Source organism: Panicum virgatum, chromosome 9N (assembly GCF_016808335.1).
Source record: "Panicum virgatum strain AP13 chromosome 9N, P.virgatum_v5, whole genome shotgun sequence".
Taxonomy (NCBI): Eukaryota; Viridiplantae; Streptophyta; class Magnoliopsida; order Poales; family Poaceae; genus Panicum; species Panicum virgatum.
In genome coordinates this window covers 10,991,796-11,013,324 of record NC_053153.1, presented here as the reverse complement: position 1 = coordinate 11,013,324, position 21,529 = coordinate 10,991,796, and the positions used below count along the sequence as shown (strand labels likewise).

The 21,529-nt window shown below is 45.3% G+C and overlaps 2 protein-coding genes and 2 long non-coding RNA genes across 28 annotated transcripts; 2 read left to right on the top strand and 2 right to left on the bottom strand.

The window, feature by feature from the left end:
* The first annotated feature begins 1,527 nt into the window (after positions 1-1,527).
* Positions 1,528-8,615, top strand: LOC120688325. 25 transcript variants are annotated; one of them, XR_005681062.1, is made up of 4 exons: positions 1,528-2,886; positions 3,275-3,345; positions 3,485-6,527; positions 6,621-8,201. It is a non-coding gene; the product is annotated as an uncharacterized LOC120688325 (long non-coding RNA). The 25 variants fall into 25 exon arrangements; XR_005681061.1 differs by having other exon boundaries at positions 3,470-6,527; XR_005681059.1 differs by having other exon boundaries at positions 3,234-3,345; positions 3,792-6,527.
* Positions 8,616-14,638: 6,023 nt separating this feature from the next.
* On the top strand, positions 14,639-16,265 carry LOC120691348. The gene is made up of 2 exons (XM_039974388.1): positions 14,639-15,344; positions 15,436-16,265. The coding sequence occupies exons 1-2, from the start codon at positions 14,880-14,882 to the stop codon at positions 16,012-16,014; spliced, it is 1,044 nt and encodes a 347-aa protein (XP_039830322.1). The 5' UTR covers positions 14,639-14,879; the 3' UTR covers positions 16,015-16,265.
* On the bottom strand, positions 16,190-19,071 carry LOC120691349 (homologous-pairing protein 2 homolog). Its single transcript, XM_039974389.1, has 6 exons — positions 18,906-19,071; positions 18,725-18,750; positions 17,192-17,459; positions 17,016-17,086; positions 16,735-16,923; positions 16,190-16,621 (listed from the first exon to the last, which is right to left on the bottom strand). The coding sequence occupies exons 1-6, from the start codon at positions 18,931-18,933 to the stop codon at positions 16,520-16,522; spliced, it is 684 nt and encodes a 227-aa protein (XP_039830323.1). The 5' UTR covers positions 18,934-19,071; the 3' UTR covers positions 16,190-16,519.
* A 487-nt stretch (positions 19,072-19,558) lies between these two features.
* LOC120687871 lies at positions 19,559-20,121 on the bottom strand. The gene is made up of 2 exons (XR_005680890.1): positions 20,038-20,121; positions 19,559-19,937 (listed from the first exon to the last, which is right to left on the bottom strand). It is a non-coding gene; the product is annotated as an uncharacterized LOC120687871 (long non-coding RNA).
* Positions 20,122-21,529: the final 1,408 nt, after the last annotated feature.

Genomic DNA, 21,529 nt, shown 5'->3' with positions numbered 1-21,529 from the left:
CATCTTGCACTGCGTCGCAGGTTCCCACAATGTCGCCACATCGTCCAGAATGGCGGAGCAGTGACCGGAGTTGGCGGACGGGACTCCGGTCACAGCCACCGCGCGGAGTGGTGTCCTGACGCCGTCTGACCTGGGAGCTGCGAAGGAGTGGTTGGAATTTAATGCCTCCGTACGGTGGGAGAGCGGGCGGATGGTGGTTTGTCCTTTCCGTCGAGGAGTGGTCTCGAGCGAGGCGGAGTCGATCCGCTCTCTCGAGGGTAGGCTCGCTACCCTCGAGCGAGGCGAAGACGCGAGGCGCGGTCGAGGGTCTCGGCGGGGAGCCCTCGAGCGAGGCGGAGATCGCCCCGCGGGTTCAAGGGGGCTTGGATGGGCCGCACCGTGTACGTGGGCCGCGTATTGGGCTTCTTTGAGTCCTTTCCTTTCTTCCGGATTGGAAGGAGGCAGTAGGCCTTCGTGGGCCTAGTTGCCTAATATGTGTTTGCCTATCATGGTACCCGACAGCGTGGCGCGATAAAAACACGCTTTCGAGCGCTCCGAAGCGTGCCAACGTGGCACACCTTGTCACGCCACGCGGATTGGCGCGACTAAAAGGGTTAGATCTGCAAATATTTGTCCGGATGGATTATTTTTAAAATAAAATTAAAAAATAGGTTAAAAATAAAAAATATTCAAACTATCGTCCTAAGGATATACTAGATGGGCCGTGGTCAGCCCAACAATAAATTGTTTAGCAATGATGATATCATCCATATGCATACAAATTTGAAATTAAAAAAGCTGCAAGTATTAAACTGAGCATCCAAATTAAATTCGGATTGCATCGTTGTCTGTGTTTGCATGATATTTTTTAAAATATTTTCTTTTACACTAAAAATTAATTTAAGATTCTGGGAACAAATAGTTTAACAAGACGAACAAATAATTACTTTGACAAACAAAAAAATATATCGAACAAATAATAATATACAACAAACAGAATATTAAACATTGCGAACAAATGGATCAACGTCATAGAACAATTTTAATCTACAAAGTGGACAAATGAGTCAATGACCAGGAACATTTTATTGTATATGAGTTTGAGAATAAAAAAGAGGGAAAGAGGAAAATAAATAAATAATAAATATAAAAGTTAAAAGAAATGAAAAATAAAACTAATTAATGTAGATGAGAGACGAACGTGAGATAAGAAACAAAACAAAACTGCCGCCGATTGCCCAGGGACCTCCACCGGCGGGGCTCCACACTAGCACTAGCTCCTCCGGCTGCCGTGCGCCTGATGGATTGTGCATCAAATTTATTAGTGGGCCGAATTAGTCCTACTATGAGCGGCGATAGTATCGCACGTAAGATATTTGTTTGTTTCTTTTCTATATGTCATTTGCGCACCGCTCGGAGCTCAACCAGGCTGGCCACGATAACAAAATTAATTTGGACCGCCCGATGCGCATCATGCGGTCGTCGTAGCTTCTGACCTCCCTGAAACATGTCGTGCCATTCCAGTAGGCGGAAGGTTCTGGTGCCTTCTCAACAGCCCGTGAGCCTTATCAGCAGTTCAGCACACGCTGCTTTCTCCTTCATCTCCTCCGGCTCGGACCGAACCGAGCTCCCTTCGCTGGTCGATTCCGACCATCTCCGGCAGCCCCTTCTCGATTCTTCACTTGAGCACCTCCCTCGCCACCTCTTCCAGCTTCCCAAGCCCCTGGTCGAGCTGCTCCCCGGCCGAATCCGCCAGAATCGATCCTGCCACTGCCGGCCGCCACTAGAGTTTCTCCCGTCGCTCCGGTCTGTCGTCGACGACCCTCCTCCAGCCCTCCTCCTAGCCCACCCACGTGCAAAAATCGAATACCCGGTGAGCCTTCGATCCATCCGGGTTGTTTCCCTCTGTTTCGCACATCGCCGGCGCCGAAACGCAGTCGCGTCGCCATGGTCGACCCGTCGCCGTCTCTGTTGCCGCGCTCCTCGTGAGCCGCAAGCGTCCAGAGCCGTGCCACGCCACCGAGCGCGCCGGCCCCTCCGGGGCTCGCTGGCCACGGGCCCGCTCTGCCCCGCCGCCGGCCGCGGGCCCTCCCTGACCCGTCGGCGCCGACCTCATCCACGCACCGCGATGGGGTGCCTCTCCTCTGCGGCGCAGAACCCGTCCCCTCGCCTCGTCCTCCACTCCTCCCACCCCCTCCACCTCAACTTCCCCCTCCCCCTACCCATGCCTCTCTGCCTGGTCCCCCGCCCCGGCCAGCGCGGCGACCTCCGCCCGAAGCCCTTAGCTCGACTTCAATGACCGGGGCCTAGATGCGGCTAGGCAGTCGGCCTCACCTCACCTCCACCGCACCTCCCTTTCTGTGTTTCCATCTCGCCTCCCACGCCGCCTCTCGCGACCCGGACAGATCGTACCCTCCCAGCACGGCGGCCATGGAGAGGCTGATCTCTTTCGTCAACAAGCTGCAGCGGGCCTGCGCGGCCCTCGGCGACCACGGCCAGCAGAGCGCCCTACCAACGCTCCAGAGCTTGCTGCCGGCCATGCAGTCGTTGGAGGCCAGGTGATCGGCTCCCCTTTCTTTGCACGCATTTTGGGTTGGTTCCTATCGGATGCAATCACAACTGCGCGGGGCGACTATCACGGGTTGCTTGTGGCCATGGATGCCCCGTCCTCCCTCTCCTCCCTTCCCTTCATCTTCCTCACCAGGCAAGGTAAGATTCACCTCTGTGTTTTAGCTTCCTTTACCCTTTGGGTGGACAGAAGATTGACCCAGTATGCAGTAGTCCGATTTGGGCGAGGAACAACTCTATGAGAACACAGGGTAGCAGCCTAGCAAGCCAGTCGGTCAATGCTTGCATCCTGCAGTGTAGCCACGGAAGTGGTCCTCACCACTGAACAGCAACATTCAGGTATGCATACTATTCAAAGTTCTAATACATATTTTTGCAACTTTTTGTTACTGCATTTAGACATCAGATTTATGTATTTTAGCTACTCACCGTATATCCATACATTTGCAACAAAGAGGAAAGAAAAAGAAAATTTTTGTTCTTTAGCTTATACGGTCCTTCAATATTCCAAAGAATCTCAATTTCTCTTTCCGCTTTATTTTGTATACCAGCTGGGTTCTTCATCTTTATTGCTTAGTAGATCAGAATGACAAAGACTCTAGAATCAAGTTATTTGCACCGTTTATATCAGAAGTGTGCTATCCCTTGCAGCATAATTAAATCCAATTGCTTTGCATCGATCACAGCAAAACAAGATGCCTAGGCGATAGATAAATAATCCTTGCAGGAATATTGGTTCAGAGTCTACACAAAAACAGCAGGCATGATACTAATAGTGTGGACTTTACCAAGTTACAGGTAGGTGACTGTTTAAAATTCTAAGCTGGCTACCCTTTTACTCTTTTGACAATTACATGTCAAATAGTTTTAAATCACTGAAACCTTTAAAACAGATTTATCATAGTTTGAAATTGATGTGCAGCACAGGCCTCACCAGGGTTTGCTCTTGGTAGAAGGTTCCAGTTCTGTGTCCCAGCAGATTTCCTATCTACTCATCAAGCATTTATTTTTCTTCAGTTAAGTTTTGCGAAAAAAAAGCTTCAGGCAAGGTACAAAATTTGTTTCAGACTTAATGAAAAATATAAAACCAGATTAAGTATGCTTTTGATTTCCGTATCTATACTACACTTTTTCATTTGGAAAAATTTTGCTTCGCCAATACCTACTGTGCATGTAGTTCTGCAGTAACAGAAATTAAAAAGCACATTTCAGGAACTCATATGCTGTCTTTATCATTTATGTAGGCTATTCAGGAAAGAAGCAGGGTTGAGGAGATTCGAGTGCTGTTCAAGTTTAGCTACTACTTGGGCGCTATAGAATGTCAATGGATTGAACCAGTTAAGTATTTTTCTTTCTCCTTTCCATGTACAGTTAGAAAAGCTATCTACAGACCATGCAGTCCTGATGTGCACTACCTTCTGGGATGATTATTTCTTTTCCCATGAGGCTATGAACAGCTGCAGGCTCTCTTAGTTTACTACATTATAAAATATATATGCCTGCCCATGTTAAACTACCACCTGTGTCTATTGGTTTTTAGGGTATCCAAAACAATGTATTGTGTCATTTTTTTTGCGAGTATGTACTGTGTCATATATGGCGTGATGTGTATTACCATGGATAGACACTGATCTACAGGATACTTCATCCAGCCAAGATCCATGTAAACAAAATAAATGCCTATAGAATTGGTATTCACCGTCCATTATTTCTTACCAAATGCTAATTATCCGCATTTATTTACTAAAACGAAAACCATATCTCTTCGAAGATCCAAATATGGTTGCAGAAACTTTTGAGTAGAACTCCAATTGTGAACCGATACTAGAGATGATTATTACACTATAGATACAGATAGATTGAATGACTCATCATGTTTTTTTAGCCTTACAGCGAACCCGGAGAATGGAAGTGCAAATGCTAGGTAACTACTCAAACACAATGGCTCTGTTCTCAAATGTATAAAATCATAATAATAAATTTATTTTGTTTCCATTCATACAGTTCCAAACTTACACAACTATATTTTCCTTCCATTATATCGACCAGCATGTCTAAAACTTGGAAGTTATTCGATAATTCACCTTTTTCCCTCACTGCCCATCATTAGCTGATTCCTCCTAAAATTTAAAAAAGAATATGCGCGCAGGGCAATCACAATCAAAGAAATACGAAAAGATTTATTCGTTTAATCATAGCAATCATCCTCGCCACATTTGCAGCCCCTTATATGGTGCCCATTTTCAAAATGCTTCATCAGCTATATTGAAACCTACCTCTCTCCCATACCAATACACCCTCAGCTATTCCATGGCCATAGCTCTACCAGTCAATACCATTTGGAAAGAAAATGGAACAGCTTCTGTGTAATATCTTATACAGATTATTAGGCACTCTTATCTCACCAACAACAGTATGAACCATTGTATTTTGGTTATGTGTCCTGAGGTTAGGAGGTTCCTTTAGTTTCAGAGCCCCAAAACTCTTTTCTACTGCACCTATTAATGACATATGTACTGTATTGTGCTGAAGTCGTTTACACAGCTTGGGATGCTACCAAAAATTTTCTAAATTCAAATGTTGCCAAACAACTTCTACATGAAAAAACATACCTCTTTCAGTTCAATTCAACGAATGATATCCTTCCAGCCTTCATTGCCAAAAAAAAGGAAAATCATGTCACTTCCTAGAGCACTAATAAATATAACCTTATTACAGGTAATATCACACTCTGTTACCTATTTCAGAAGCACAACTGAACTGATATCTTATATTTTAAAATTTAAATGGCCTGCAGGAGACCATGTGCAACAAATGCTTTATGAAAGCAACTGGAGACTCCAGGAACTTTATAATCCAATTTCTCAGTTACCAATAAAATATTTTAGTGGAGCTTCTAGGGGGAAAAACATAGTTGTTAGCTTTATTACCATTGTAAACAAATCTACCTATGTATTTAGATTCGTACTAGAAGACTAAATGATACTTCTCTGTAGATAACATGTGGCATTATAAATATATGATTTCTATATTTACTCATGTTGAGAAAAAGAAGGAAAAAAAAAAGGAGCGCCAAAGCCTACAGGTAACAAGAGCCGCCATAGACCCAAAGGATTTTATGATCGAATGTATCAGGACCAAAAAAATGTTTAGCTATAGAATCTCCCTAATGATATGTACTTCTGCATATAAATTTCAATGCAAATCATAGATATCAGCTTTAATATCATTATGTGCAAATGTACTTCTTCGTTTAGATTCCTATAGTATAAATAAATAGTATCTGTGCTGCTTAAATGTTCTATTACAAGCATATAAATTTAAGATTTACTTATATAAAAAAATTAAGCCAAGGCACGCCAAGGCGCGCGCAAAGTACTCGTATATATCATTCGCGCACCGCTCCGTGCGAGCTCAGGGCGGCCACGATAGAAAAAAGCTGCGGTCCGCACGATGTCCATCCAACGGCCCGTGGGCCCACTCTCTCCCCCTCCTCCCCAGCCATTGGCTGGAGCCTTCTTGTGTCTTCCCTATGAGCTTCCCCCGCCGGTGCTCCGGATCTTCCATGGCAAAGGTGCTGATGGCGGCGGCGATAGCTGCTCCCCCCGCCGCCCGACCATCCCCACTTTCGCTTCCACCGTGGGCTCTTTCTCCGGCGCCCCCTTTTCCCCCACCCGCCCTGCTAGGCTAGTGTTCCCCGCCAGCGCGCCGGTCCTGGCTACGGCCGGCGCCCAACCGCTCCCGATCTCCTCCCTCCTGTGATTCCGTGGCCTAACGCCTTAGCCACACCCGCTTCCACGCCACTTCGGCCGCCGCCCTGCCGCACCTTACGCAGCTCCAATCCCTGGTCCCCGCCTCCTCCACATCGCGTCTCCGTCACCCCCTCCAACAGCCCCGACTTGCCCTACCTCGATCTCCGTGCAACGGGAGTATCTCCCTACGACAAGGTCTGCGTGATGGAGCTCCCCTACAGCCACGCGGTGGGTTCCCCTGTCAGGTCGATTTTGTCAATCTGCAGTTCGATTTTATGAATCTGTAATCAATTTGTTGTTGATTTTGGTTCAATTTGGTAGTTGTAGGTGCTCAACTTGGTGATGAAAAAGGACCTCTTCTAGGGGCGTGAGATTCTGAGTGAGCAAAGGGTACTGGTAGGATGAGGCTCCAATGGAGAGAGCTTTCCATGCCCTTCATTTTTGCTTCAGTTCTGATGCACACAGCACACCAACTGCTTGATGTATTTCCCAAACAAAAGATTGAGTACCTATATTCTTGTTCTATCTATTTTTTTACGGCTAACCAATACCAGTATCCACATATTTTGAGCTTATTCCAGGCCGCGAGATTCGTCGCACTGCCAGGACCAGCCTAAAATGGAGGAAACTCACATGTTTCATGCCTTTCTTTTTTTTCTTCTGACTTCAATTCTGGTACACACCAGTGTGTGCAGGTCAGCTGATACATGTGTTCATACACAAGCACGGATTATCTCCACAAAAGAGCTCAATCCTCTCTGTATGAAGTTATTGTATAACAAAATGTCCTTATACGGTTTCCTTATTGTTACTACAATCACCAAAGTCAAATGGGTTTGATGTATATGTCATTTTTTTCTATACAGATGCAGAGCTTGCCATTTGAAAAGGATCTACATGGAGACATGGAGGTGCAAGAGGTGATCCTGTCCAGTCAGCGATGAGAATGTGAAAGTGCCAACCTCCGAAAACTTAATATTGTTTTGTATTTATAATATGTTGTGTTAAACCTATATGTCCCAGCCAATAGATTGCATATTATTCAAAAGGTGCCTACACCTACCTCTTTTGATCTGTCCACAGCTGCTGACATGTGCTCCGATCTAGCTACATAAATAAAAGGTATTCGGAAAAAAAATACTTGATTATTGTCTACATTGCTCTTTTCGTATAGCTCAAATAAAATCCGTTGATTTCATCCTGATCCAGTGAACAGGTCACAATTCCGTGCTGGAATGGAGCTAACCATTCTGTCAATCTTGCAAAGCATATCATCTATGTATTTGTGTTCTGATTTTAGAATATTAGAGCAACTGCTGATTTCCAAGATGACTCCGTTACTTATAATTCTGCCCTTGTACTACTTTACTCGAGAATTGTGAACAACCATTTTTACCCATGATGACTGCTGCATGCACTCCATCTGGTTCGGGAATAGGTCATGTGCATACTTCAGGTAAACTTCGTTGGCGATGACTATGGGTCAGCCAAAGTAGAGCCACCATGCTGAAGCAATGGATAGGTTATTTTGAGATGCATCCCATGAACATGCATTTAAATTCTTTTATCCTTTTCTAAAATAGGGAACTTCTTATTATCCTGTTGTGTGATTGCAATGGATCTTATGTCAATTTTTTGTTGTGCAAGAAAGAGAGGAAATGAGGTAAGCGGATGTGCAGAACTCAAATAGAGTATGGGTGAGCCTGAAGAAATCAGAAATCTTCTTTCATCAGTCTTTGCCAATTTATGTTCCAACAATGTAGCTCTTATAGTTCACATATAAAATGTCCTCACGGGAATTTCATCATATGTATTTGCACCCTGGTGTGCTGCAGTTCTGAATTGTATTTTTTGGCTGCCGGTGAACTTTAAGTGTGAGTTCTCTGCGTACATTAGCATTTCTATTCCCGCCAGTATCTTTCATTTTCAGTGATTAGCTCACCACCATAACTGATGTTATAATGTTTACTGAATAACGAGGATCATAGTATATAATGTCACTATAAAAAGTTGGTAAACAAATATTGAGTTCTTCTTCTGCAGGAACATCTGTAACTGTCTCTAATTGATCTTCTGTGTAATTTGTTCTGTTATTTTGGCTTAGAGTGTACAATTTTTATAGGGTTTCCAAATATGAATCTACACATGTATTGTTCTTTACAAACTATGTTGCTCCTGAATAGCTGACAATTTCCATAATATTCTCCCCTTGATCATTCATTTTCCAATTTAAAGTGCTCCTTGCTTCTTATTGTCTGCTACAATTTCAAACCTGTCAGATAGTGGTTTTCCCTCATTGAAAACAATTTTTAATTATTTCTCTTTAGCTATTTTTCTCTTATTGTTGAAGTCTTTAAGCTGATACATATCTTCTTATTGGCACTAATGCCTTATGAACGCAGCAAGAGGCTCCAAGAACTTTGTAATCCAATTTATCAGTTACCAATAAAATATTTAGGTGCTGCTTCTTTATAACTATATGTAGTTCTACATTTAAATTTCTAGGTAAAAAACATAGATTCTAGCTTAGTGCCATTGCACATAATTGTGCCCGTCTATTTAGATCCTATTATAATAATAAATAATGACCCGGTAGATTTAATGTGTATGTATGCATGTTTGGATCTCCACAAAAATTTCATATTGTTGCAGCTTAAGACGCTTATTACGTAAGAATGCTCCTAATCTTTTCTTATCTCATTAAAAACAAAATGAGGGTGCGCCAAGGCGCGCGTAAAGTACTTGTATAAGCTATGCGGAACAACTGAACAATTCGTCTAGATTGTTGTTATAAAAAAATTTCCATCCAGATTGGGCTTCCTTACCGCGGAAGAAGGGATCAGCCCAGCCCAGTTCAGGAGAAGCGCGGATTTGGGCCGGCCGAGGGGTGTTCCGCATAGTGTGCAGATAGTTCAGTGGAAGCACATATGGTCCGAGCCGCCACCAAGTTCCGCCGGAGCAGTGATTGGATAGGCTGCTCCCACTGGTTTTGCAGCGGTGATCGATTGGTCGCCAGTTCGAAAGCGACAGCGCTGGATGATACCTACTCTAGTATTACTATAGCTAATTATCAATTAATTATCGTCATTAAATTTGTCGCGAAAAGTTACATTCATCCCTGAAAAGATTTTGCAAATAGACTCCATTTAGTACTTCATACATGCGAGATTTTTTTCTAGCGCTAGGTAGCGCTGGAGATCGGGCTAGGCATTCGGGAGGAACCGAACCGGTTCCTACAGAACTTCGGTTCTTAGATAATAGGTACCGATCGATTCTTTTTAGAGGCAGGAACCGAGCAACTTCGATTTCGGGTAGTTCGGTTCGGTTCCGGTACTTACCGAAGGAACCGAAGTTTCAAGATGTATAAAAACAGCTTATTCAATTCAAACAAGCAATGGTAGCATTATAGTAGCAGCAAGCATTATAGTACAACACATAGATGTTTTTGTTGTCTCAAATTCAAATGACTAACTTCAAGTCACCACAACACATAGTAGCAGTACGCATTACAACAACTCAGCAACCTTAGACTGGGCCCAATGGGTTGAATTTCGGTTCTTCGGGAGAACCGAGCCCAAGAACCGAATATCCCGAGGAACTTCGGTTCTTTAGATCATGGAACCGAACAGGAACCGAACTTCTTCGGTTCCGGTTCCTTCGGTATCGGTTCTCGGTAACTTCGGTTCGGTTCTCGGTTCTCGGGTTTTTTTGCCCAGCCCTGGCTGGAGAACCAAACACGGCCCAGAGAAATGGCCAGAAAGACTCTGGAAACCTACGGAGCGGTGAATATTCGGGGCCAGAGAAATGGCCAGAAAGACGCGTACGGCTCGTGCGTGACCTCGCAACGATTGGTTTTCGCTTTGGATCCGGGTCTTTCGGATATCGTTTGCTTTTTTTCAATTTAAATCATAAATTCCGTCACATCGCATATTTAAACACCAATCAAGAGTATTAAGTATAGATTTATTACAAAATTATTTTTATAAGTCATAACTTAATCATGAGATGAATCTTTAAGTCTAATTAGTCTATAATTTGATCACTAATTACTACAGTAATCGTCCACTATTTGTGCATTACTTATATTTAATAGATTCGTCTAGAGCTCTAATTGCAATTTATACAATTAGTTTTATATCAAATTAGCATATGAACATTCGAATTGATATTTAAATATTTAATGTGACAGATACTTAAAACCAAGAGACCTGAGCTGATCCGGGGTTTGAACCCATCGAGACAGTCTCAGGCAGTCAGACTACCGCTTCGTTTCTAACAAGTGGCAAATGACCGAACCTATCGAGAAAGCCCAATGCTCCAGCACTGGCCCACGGTCCACGGCCCGTAGAGATGGGTCTCGGAAGCTTGTTGGGCAATGGCCAGGGAGTCAGCAAGCCAGGGACCGAAGTCTCAGTTCTTGTGCGGGAGCCGGGAGGCGGGCGGCCAAGGTCGGCAACTCGGGCCCTCGGCGCGCGAGATGAGAATTGACGCCGTGCAAATCCAAATAGTCTGAACGCGTCGAGCGCCGCTCTCACCCAAGGTCACTCATGCCGCCCGAATGGAACCTTCCTGGACGCTGCCTGGGTGCTGGAACAGCAGCCGTCAGATGACCCCTCGCGCGAATTTAAACTTGGCTGCTGTCTCGGTTTTCTTCTATGGAAGGCGACTACTTCACGAAGCGTTTACTTAGTCCAAGATGCGCTCACAGTCACAGCTGAAGCGTCGTGCACTTGAAGCACTTCTTGCCAGCTGAAGCGGTTGTTGTCGTTGTTACCACATGCTAATATACACCTATCTCAGTTTCACCTAACTATTTACTAAACAAACTTTTAATAATATAGTTATTGCGAGCGATAACTGAACCCTATATTTTATTAGGCAACGTATGCTATGCAAACCACCTTCATATGCAAACTATTGAAATTCCAATCTGGGTCATCGGATCAACTTCTAAGGAGCATGAGGGATGGGATAATTTTACAATCTGGACCCGCCCTTGAATTGAGTCATCACATTTTTGCAAATCTCTCCTCTCACCCCTGCGCCCCTCTTCTTGAATGTTAATCCGATGGTTCAGATTGGAGTTTTCATAGTTTGCAAACTAAGATGGTTTGCATAGCATACGTTACCATTTTATTAAACCACGCACGGTGATTAGGGCCGCCAATTCAACAGCGACAGATCCACGAGCTGGCAGGTATTCAAAATATGTCCGGGCCAACAAAGCCACGTCGATCTATGACCAATACGTACGGTAGCTTGCGAGTACGTAACCAGCGCGGCGCCGGAGACGCTTTGCACCGCCCGGGGATCGCTTGCAGGAGCTGATCGAGCGGCGGAATACTCGCTCGCGTCACGTGCACTAGCGCACGCTGCCGTGCTGGGGTTGTATCACGCGGCTACACGCGGTTGACGCGTCGCGTTCTGGAAGCGGCGAGGGGCGGCGGGGCCGGTGCATGGGGGCATGAAGCGCGGCGCCAGGGAAGACGCGCTCACGGGGTCACAGCTCAAGCGCGCCAACCTCGCCCGATCTGATCCGTGAGCAAGGGAAAAAATTTCGGACGGTAAATCCGGTTTACCGGAAAATTTACCGTTACCGGTTGTATCCGAGAAACGAATTCCGGCGAAATTTCGAATTTTTCTGTTTCAAAATTCAAAAATTCAAAAAAATTCATAAAAAACGAAAACCGGATTTTCCGACCGGATTTCGTTGCTTTCCAGTCGGATTTCGGTGCTTTCCGGTCGGAAAACATTGTTTTAGCAATGTAAAAAATATTTTGGTATATATGGTATTGCAAAGGAACTATTACACATGTATATATAATTTAAACACGAAATATCCATTCAAATTCCGTAAAAACAATATATCCCTCACATGACTAGACACATATAGATCCGTATATGAAATAGAAATGTAAACTCTTAATAAGTATCCCTCACATGACTAAACACACATATATTCCGTAAAAATAATATATTCCTCACATGACTATTACACATATTGGGTTTATTTAGCAAAACATGTTCTATATATGATCAGCTTGTATAACTTGGACAATGGATTTGGTATTGTATTATTGCAATGAACCTATGGCTTGTATGACTAGGACAATGGACTTGGTATTGCATTATATTGGATTTAGATTGTATGTCTTGTATGGACAATTGGACATACATGTTTTAGGTGAATCCTATTAATATTTGGTGTGTGAAATATTTATTATGCTTTGTGAACTGTTATATATGCAAAATTAGACGAAGTGCTGTAAAATTTTTAATTTTTCCTCACTGATTTTACAATTTCCGATCACCAACAACATTTTCCGGTCGGAAAACACCGAAATCCGGTCGGAAAACACCGAAATCCGGTCGGAAAATGTCAAAAACCGAAATTTGAATTTCAAATCGTTTTCCGATCGGAAAATCCGGAAAAAAACGGAAAACCGGTAATTTCCCGTTTCCGGGAACGTCCGGAAAATCATTTTCTGTCGGAAAAGTAAACCCTGTCCGTGAGTCGCCGCCTCTCCGGCTCGGTTCCTCGCCGCCGGCGCGCTCGCTTCCGTGCTGGCTTGCTCGTTCGTTATGGGGCGCCGGCATGGTAGCGCGGCGCCGGCGGGCCCATCGCCGGCGGGGGAGGCGCGGCGGAGCTCCCAGGTTTGATTTTTTTTTCGCAAAATTTTGTTGCAAAATTTTTCCACTGCAATTTTTTTTTTCTCGAAGGTTCTCTGTTTCCTTTTTTTAAAAAAAAAATTCTGCTCTCCAATTTTTTTCTTTGATTTTCCATCTTAAATTTTTTTCTCAAAAATTTTTCTCGTCAAATTTTTTTGTCTTTTTTTTTCTCAAAATTTTTTTCTCTGAAATTTTTTCTTGAAATCAGAAAACGACAAAAAATTTACTAAAATAGGAAAAAACGAACGGTCGGAAAATCGATCGTACGGAGCTCCTCCGTACGGTTAACTGTAAAATAGCCACACCCAAGCGATGAACCAGACGAGTCTGCTCTGCGCCGGCTGGCTCTGAAAAACCTCGCCGAAACGGTGAAACGAACTCGGAACTCAGGTCCGGTCGCCGGGGCGGAAAAAAAAAACGCACGCGGCTCGTGACTCTTGACGGGTGGTTTCCCTCCTCCGGACGTTCCGGGCTCGGGATTTGAACCGGTCGACGATGATATTTACGCTCAGGTTGTGACAAGTGGCCGATCGAACAGCCCAAGAGGTGGGTCACGTGCGCGTGGTCGGGGGAACGGCACGAGACGAGTTGGTTCGATGCCGTGGGCGTTCATACGTTAGTTTGACGCGACGAGCGCCGTTACCCTTTCCATGGTCACGACGCCGGAACCGAACCAAATAGCTTCTTCTCGCTCGGAGAATGCCTGTTGAGACGAGGGTGGAACTTCGATCCCTGTGAATCTGTGATGGTGGCGCAGTGCTTGGACCGTGGATTGATAGGCTCGTAGTAAGGATCAATCAGTCCCTACTCCCTACCAGAGTAGCAACTTGGTGGTTTTGTTTTGTTTTTCGCATCGGTGGAAGGCGACTGCTCTAATAAGAAGCATCTGCAGCAAGATGCTACGTACAGGTGTACTGTTGTAGGCGTTAGTGGCATACGTACGTTCGAGGCAGTTCATAAACGTACCCCTAGCAGGTAAATATTGGCAGTTTGGCACTCGAGTTGAATTATCCCGGATTGACGCGGATGGTACGATTCATGCCGAGTTCCTCGAGTTGGATAGGTATCGGAGAGAGGGTGGGACTGGGAACTACCGGATTTATAGTTAACGATTCTCGTTTTTTGTTGTCCAGTAAAGAACCGTGGTTAGGAATTACGTATGATCGCAAGCAAGCCACGACAGAAAAAGAAGAACAATTACTCCGTTACGGAGAAAAGGAAAACCGCGTTAGCCGTAGTAGTCAACCGGGCCTCCCGCCGGTCGCCATCACGGCGAACCGTTCACCACTCTACTGTGACCGCGTCGACTGGGACAGGACGAGACGCAGTCATATGAACGTTGTTACACGGACACAGTTCCCTCTGCTGACCAAGCGCTCCCTGCCCAAGTGCACAGGTGCTCTTCCGTATCCACTGCCCGGATTCAAAGTTCTCAACCGCAGCCACTGCCCCGTCGTTTTCGACTCTTCCACCGCACAGCCCCGATGGAAACTGCCAAACTGGCCGCGCGGGTCCTTGCGCGCACGACCGACCCGGTCCCTTTGCGGCGGAACCCAACCGCTGAACGGGCCCCCCGTCTGACAGCTCGGCCCACCACGCGTCCGCTCAGACGTTTAAACCCCGTCGCCCTCGCTCGCCTTCGCCACAAAGCAAACCCCACACCCACCCGCGCAAGGAAGCGTATCGCCACCCTCGGATCCTTCGCCTTAATTGCTCGCGTCACGCGCAGCTTCCCTTCCACACCGCGCGCGCGCGCGCCTTGGCACCCGACGGGGATAGTATAAAACACCAGGGCGAAACCGCTCGGTCTTCGCAGACACACCGGGCCCGACCAAACACGATCGGCGGCAGTCGGCAGATAAGCCAGAGCTCGGGGAGGGGGCGGTTGCTCTAGCTCTGCGGTGTTCGGCGATGGGGAGGAGGCTGGACGTGCTGCTGGGGCGGGCGACGAAGCATACGGCGCGACTCCGGTCGCTGCTGGGGCTGGCGGTGACGCGCCTGGGCGTGGTGCGGGGCCACCGCCAGGTGCGGTGCGCGCAGGCGCGCGGGGACGTCGAGCAGCTGCTCCGCCTGGGCCGCCCCGACCGCGCGCTGGCGCGCGCCGAGCAAGCCGTCCGGGAGCAGGACGTGCTCGACGCGCTCGCCGAGCTCGAGGCCTACTGCGGCCTCATCGCCGAGCGGGCGGCGCTCGTCGACGCGTGCAGGGAGTGCCCCGAGGAGCTGCGGGAGGCGGCGGCGGGGCTCGTGTACGCCGCCGCGAGGTGCGGGGACCTGCCGGAGCTGCAGGAGGTCAGGACCATCCTCGCCGCCAAGTTCGGCAGGGAGTTCGTCTCCGCCGCCTCCGAGCTCCGCAGCGGCTGCGGGGTCAACCCCAAGGTGAGCACCTCCCCGGCGAAGCTCTGACTCGATCAGCACTCGAAATCAAACGTCTCTGCGACGAATTCTAACGAAAACCCGAACGATTCAGATCGTGCAGAAGCTGTCGACCAAGCAGCCGAGCCTCGAGAGCCGCCAGATGCTGCTCCAGGAGATTGCTGCGGAGAAAGGGATCACTGTGCTCGTCTATGAGCCTCCCTGCGAGGGCTCCGGGCGCTCCAACCACGACCACAGGAAGACGAAGCAGGACGAGGAGAGGATCAGGACGCCACCAGTTGATGACCTGGACGAAGACATCTCCGGCGACTCGGCGCAGGGGTACAAGGACGTGGCGGCAGCGGCGCAGGCCGCATTCAAGTCGGCCGCCTCGGCCGCAGCCGCCGCGAAGGCAGCCATGGAGCTCTCGCGTGGAGAACCCAGGGGGCCCGGCGACGGGAGGAAGACAGGAACGGCGCCGATGCGTCATGACAGCAAGAAAGAAGACGACACGGTTGATGGAAAGAAATTTGAGAAGATCGAACATGCCCGGAATTACAGTTCAGAGATTGAGATCCTGCCGGAGGACGAGGCAAATCATGGCAACGCTGCAGCCAACGACCTGAAGCACAATGAGCATTGGGAGCCTGCTAGGGGCAAGCCACAATCAGTCAGAACAAGGTGGGGATTTTAGCTTCAACCAAATGGCAACAGAGGAAATGGTTTCGTGATCTCGATATATCTCGATTTGTTTTGTCGAACTTTCGCTATATGCCTGTAGTTAGATCCGATGGCATATGCTCATGCCATGTGTGTAATGTAAATGATAAAAAGAGAGAAAAAGAGAAATTTGATTCGATGCCAGGTTGTAAGCAGGGTGCAAAATCATCATATATTGCTGAATGCATGGTTTTAGATACAATCAAAGATGATGGAGAATTCGCTGTCACTCAACTGGTTGAAAGCTATATTAAACCTCATTGCTGGCAGGATTAACACATCTGCTAAGGTCTGAAACTACCCACTAGAACACTCATAAGGCAATAAATAACTAAATATTAACAGATGACAACATCATCAATCTGGATTCTGGAACAGCTCAGCTACAGAAACCGTAAGAAACAGCAGAACCATGATGTGTAGTTGGCAAAACTTCTGTAACTGATTTCTTGACTTGTGATTTAGATGCTCATGCTACATCAGCGAGAAATTTTACGCCTTTTGTTAAGACTTGCCAGCATGTCAGTGTAAGACTGCAGGTTCACGCCGACATCTTCATCATACTCAAGGCCAAGCTCTTCCTGCAGATACATATTGTTCATCAGCATCATGAATAGCTAGATGGCAGCAACAGGAAGGGTAAATCCCAAGTGCAGTCAAAGGGCAAAACATAAAGGGGGAATGCAGCAAAAACCTTGAATTCCTTCTGATCTTTTGGGCTATTCTCAGTAATATTATCCCAAAGCTCCTTGAACATCCTCTTCCGCTTTCTCCATTGGTTAACTCTTTCAGCAAAAGAATCCTCAATGATCTTCTTGTCCTCAGGTTTCACCAAGATGACACCACTCCGCAATTTATTGAGTTTCTCTTCCATTTCCTGGATCTAAACAAATACGGTCCTGTAATCAGAACTGGTCCAAAGGAACACAGACACTTTAGTAAGGAGCAGAAGGGAACATTTTTGTATGCACATACTTCGCTTTGTAATTTAGTCTCCTTTGACTTAATCTCTGCCAGCGTCAAGTTTGATTGCAGACCTCGTACCTCTGTACAAGATTTAAATTTAGATACCATTGAACTATGATCATGGCATACTGCATTTGATAGACCACTAAAAAGACAAGGATACAAATTGGAAGTTCGGAACTTACCAGATTCAACCTCACTAATTGCTTTCTTTTGATCTGCAAGTTCTTCCTGCAACTTGGCATTTGCTTTCTTCATCTCCTCAAGTTCTTCCCCATTTGGAATGTCAAATTGATCTTGCCGAGCAATGTAAATTTTCTGCTTGCCATACTCCTTGAAGGAAATCTGTCCACTATCGGCCAATGCATCCAGTGCCTTTTGTACTGCAGTTTTCTTCAAATTAAACTTCTGTAGCGCGTCAGCTACATTCTGTGAATTCAATGGCCTGTTTTGCTGCACAGTCATGGTAATAGTCAACTCAGTGATACCCAGAGCTTGAAAAAACAAAACATGCGGCTAATGTGCTATTATATCAACTATGAAAGTGACGATTTGAAGTACTCCAATCTGACCAGATAGTGTGGTCATTTTTTATATTTATATTTTGCATAAAATTGAAGAACTGTACACAAACAACTTTCTGAATAAATTCATCTCATATTGACACTCGCATACAATACTGCACATATGTAAATCAAATCGGGATAAGAGCAGTATCTGAAGGGAAAGACAGTAACACTTCCTCCACATCTTATTTATTTGAATTCATAAGGAAGCTTCAATAAGTTAACTGGGAAATAAAAAATGTAACAAAAGCAGAATTAATGAAAGTACATTATAACACATGCTCTAGAAAGTAGAAACATATACAACTCTCTGAAACGGGGAAAAACAGTCTACAGTGAGCATAACTACATCTGACAGGGCAGAAAAAATAGCCTACAGTGAAGAGCAAAAACTAAAACTGATCTACACAAGCATTGTAGTTGTGTTACCATTTGCAAGCATTTGTGAGCTAATTTGTAGTGACAATCTTAAGGGGAAAGTTTTCTGGTAAATCATAAACGGTCCTGCTAAGCTGGGAGGGGGCATTTGAAAGAGAACCTGATAAATTGTGTTATGCAAAGGGCAAACACAAACCACAATGCAATTAGCACCAGGGAGTCAACATTCAAACTGAAACTAGTCTAAAATTTTGATCTATTCTAGGGATTAGCATAGAACTCATATGCTGGCCATAGGAATGAGCTGCTCACTACCAAGTTATCCAGCTACGTTTCAGTACTTGACTGCAGGTAGCTGCTTAATTACAGGGCAACTGCAATTACAATCATTCTGAATAATGATAAAAAAAGTGATGCCAGTTGCAACTAACATGTATGAATTAATCAGCATGGTGACCAGGGTGTCTTTCATGATTCTAACTAACCACCTGAATCTACAGAAATAAAATGTGGACAATAACCGGTATTAATCAAACAGCATGCTGCTATCAGAGCTACCGCACAATCAATACCCAGTATGTCTAGTACTCTAGTTAACGTTGTCACATCCATAATATATAAAATCCTAAGGATTCTAGAAAAATTCTTATACATCACAAATCCCCACAAGTACCAACAGAGTGAAAAATCGAACCCTAATTGCGCAAGCATAAGCAGGACCAGGGATTTAGGGTTTTGGGGTTGGGTTTCAGGAATTCAGGGGAGAGGCAGCACCTCATTGACGAAACCCAGGACGATTCCTGCAAAAATGGAAGAGAAAAGGGATCCGTAACATCATCAGAAACATCGATTAGGCCGTGCTACGGATGGTCGAAATCGGGAAGGTTTTGAACCAAACAAAAAAAAAGGGTTAACCATTCCAGTTGGGAGGGGGCAGGGCCGCAGGGGTGAATACCTTCAACGCTATCCGATTTAGGCGGCATTGCCTCCCGCCCGCCTCGCCGGCGTGGCTTTGCTTGCTGCTGCTTCGACAGGGAAAAGGCGGAGCCGGAGGAGAGAACCGGCGGGGAATGGATTGTTTGGGAAGCCGTGTGTGGGCCTGTTGGCCTTGCCTTGGCGCGGCCTCCGCTCTGCGGGTCACTGACAACGCGGGGCCGTCTTAGCTGGTGACGCGGGCGGGAAGTTTCCACTTTCCCGCCCAAACCACCGGTACGCGTGGCGTGGTGGGGCCGTGGGGCCGCGCGATCCCCTTGGTGGGCTATCTGCACTGCAACTACAAGGCAGTAGAATAAAGCCCGTGGAAGCCCGCTGCTACGGAGAATTGGAACCCAGGAAGAAACCCCGATGCTTTCACGGGACCAAAGCATAGGAAGTAGGCAGTGACTTTTCTAAAACAAAAAAAGAAGTAGGCAGTGTGACGGCTCCACACACACGAATAACTCAGTGCCACAATTTTTCAAAACAAAAGGAAACTCAGTGTCACAATAGAAGCAACATGATATTCTTGTCACGTGTTAGGTAAAATTTGCACCCAAGCAAACCGAAGAAGTCTAGCAATTGATAATTTGAGATCCTTGGGACAGAAAATGCACAGGAAAAGAAACCGTGTTCAAGCAAGCGGTCTAACGTATATTACAAATCTATCCAAGCTTGCGTGTTACAGTATCTAAGATGGTCATCATCCGTTCCATGTCTCAAACAGCTATCATGGTCTTAAAGCTCCAGTGGTATAGGAAAAGGGCAGAAATGTAAACGAGTTCAAACCAAAATTTCAGTTTCTAAGTTGTACTGAATTTCACACGCCAGATACAAATGGATGGTTAAGTGCCTGTTCCACCTTTAACCTCTTTTCTGGATCTAGCACTAATATTCTTTTCAGGAGATCATTAAAGTTGGATAGCATTTTTGGGTCCTCGCCAGGGAAGCTTGAAACAAATGAACTAAGATCCTGTCGTTTGATGTTCATAACGGGATGTTTCTTCACAGTCTACAGAAAAGGAAGAGATCATTCCATTATTTTATATTTATTGTAAGTGAACATTAAAATAAATACCATCACAATTTCAAAATATGGCTTAGAGACATACCATTTTCGTCACAGGATCCTTCTCATGGAAGTAGTTAAAATCCTGTTCAAAGTGTTCCATTGCGAAGGTTCCCTGTGCAAATTAGGAACACTCATGTTAACACACGCCTACGTTGTCACCTTATTTTGTTAGTATGAAATGAATGCAATAAAAAGTCATATCAACATGCGACTGAACTTGTAGCGGTATATGGAACTACAAAATTAAATTAAACCAGTTGACAACTGCAAAAGGTATGCACATGTGAAGCGCATCTAGGCCGATAGATGCTAATGGTAAATTTCGGTGATTAATGACAACCGTATGCGACTAACATGCGTTTTGAAGGAAAAATCAATGATTAGATTAGTCTCATATGAAATATCAAAGGAGACCCCTCAATTCAAAACAATCATGCGTGCCAAGGACTCAATTTTAAAGATTAAGGACCTTCTAGTCTCAAGTGTCACAAGGAGATGAAGGACACTTGATTTAGCTAGGGTTTATAGTTTTTAGTTCTTTACCGTACTATTAAGAGGGGTTCATGAGTTAGTAGCTTGACCAAAATTGAGTTGGCCTTAGAAATCTTACACACTCGCTCAAAAAACAGCCCAAGATGGTCAATAGAAGTTAACACAACGCTTGGAAGAAGAAACAATCGAAGTTACATTCAAATCCAAGTCAATTCAGTTGAAAACGAAGAAAAACAACAGCACCGGTTTAACCGATGCCTTAGCATCGGTGCATCCGACGCTTGGCGGAAGTTCCGACGCCCCTGTCGGTCTATCTCTCTGGATGCAAGCAGAAATCAAATCAACAATCTCTATAGCACCGGTTGAACCGATGGTCCCAAGCAAATGTGGCAGTCCCGCCTAAATTAATCCGGCTTAAGTGCGCTAACTATCATCAAAACGACAATCAGGGTTAACACGCACTTAAAACGGAGTAATCTGGCAGTGTTGTCGGGTAAAATCCCGATTAAATCACTTAAAACAGGATTTTACAGCACAGAGTATGAAATTGAATTATTATTACAAACCAAGTTTGAATTTATAAAAGAACAACAGAGTTCAAGTTTGACGAAAAACGAACTATAGTCTAGCGTCGAAATCAGACGTCATGATGAAGCCCGTACATGACGTCAACCGTAACCTCCGATGTACCACCTGAAAAACAAAGCCACAAGCAAGGCTGAGTATACTAATACTCAGCAAGGCTTACCCGACTAAGGGTATACTTAGCCCTTAATCTAGACATGCAAGACTTTTGGCTTGAGGGGTTTGTTTTGCCGAAAAGCAGTAAAGAGTAGATCCTTAATTCCAGATTTTAGCTTCCAAATTCCAGTTCAATTAATCATTCTAGGTGAGCATCTATCCAATAGCATACATGGTGGGAGCAATTATCTTTCATCATCCAACCAACCATATTCATCATCATCTTTCACTTCTTACTCTATGTGGCAAAAGGGTTAAGCAGTCCCAAACCGTGAGAAGCGGACGATTCGAATCGAATT

Bases quoted from the DNA above. Each gene is read 5' to 3' on its own strand.
- LOC120691348 (XM_039974388.1), top strand. From the start codon at position 14,880: ATGGGGAGGAGGCTGGACGTGCTGCTGGGGCGGGCGACGAAGCATACG. The intron at 15,345-15,435 runs GTGAGCACCTCC...CGAACGATTCAG, and splicing joins GCTGCGGGGTCAACCCCAAG to ATCGTGCAGAAGCTGTCGAC.
- LOC120691349 (XM_039974389.1), bottom strand. From the start codon at position 18,933: ATGCCGCCTAAATCGGATAGCGTTGAAG. The intron at 17,087-17,191 runs GTAAGTTCCGAA...AATCTTGTACAG, and splicing joins AATTAGTGAGGTTGAATCTG to AGGTACGAGGTCTGCAATCA. The intron at 16,924-17,015 runs GTATGTGCATAC...GTATTTGTTTAG, and splicing joins AGACTAAATTACAAAGCGAA to ATCCAGGAAATGGAAGAGAA.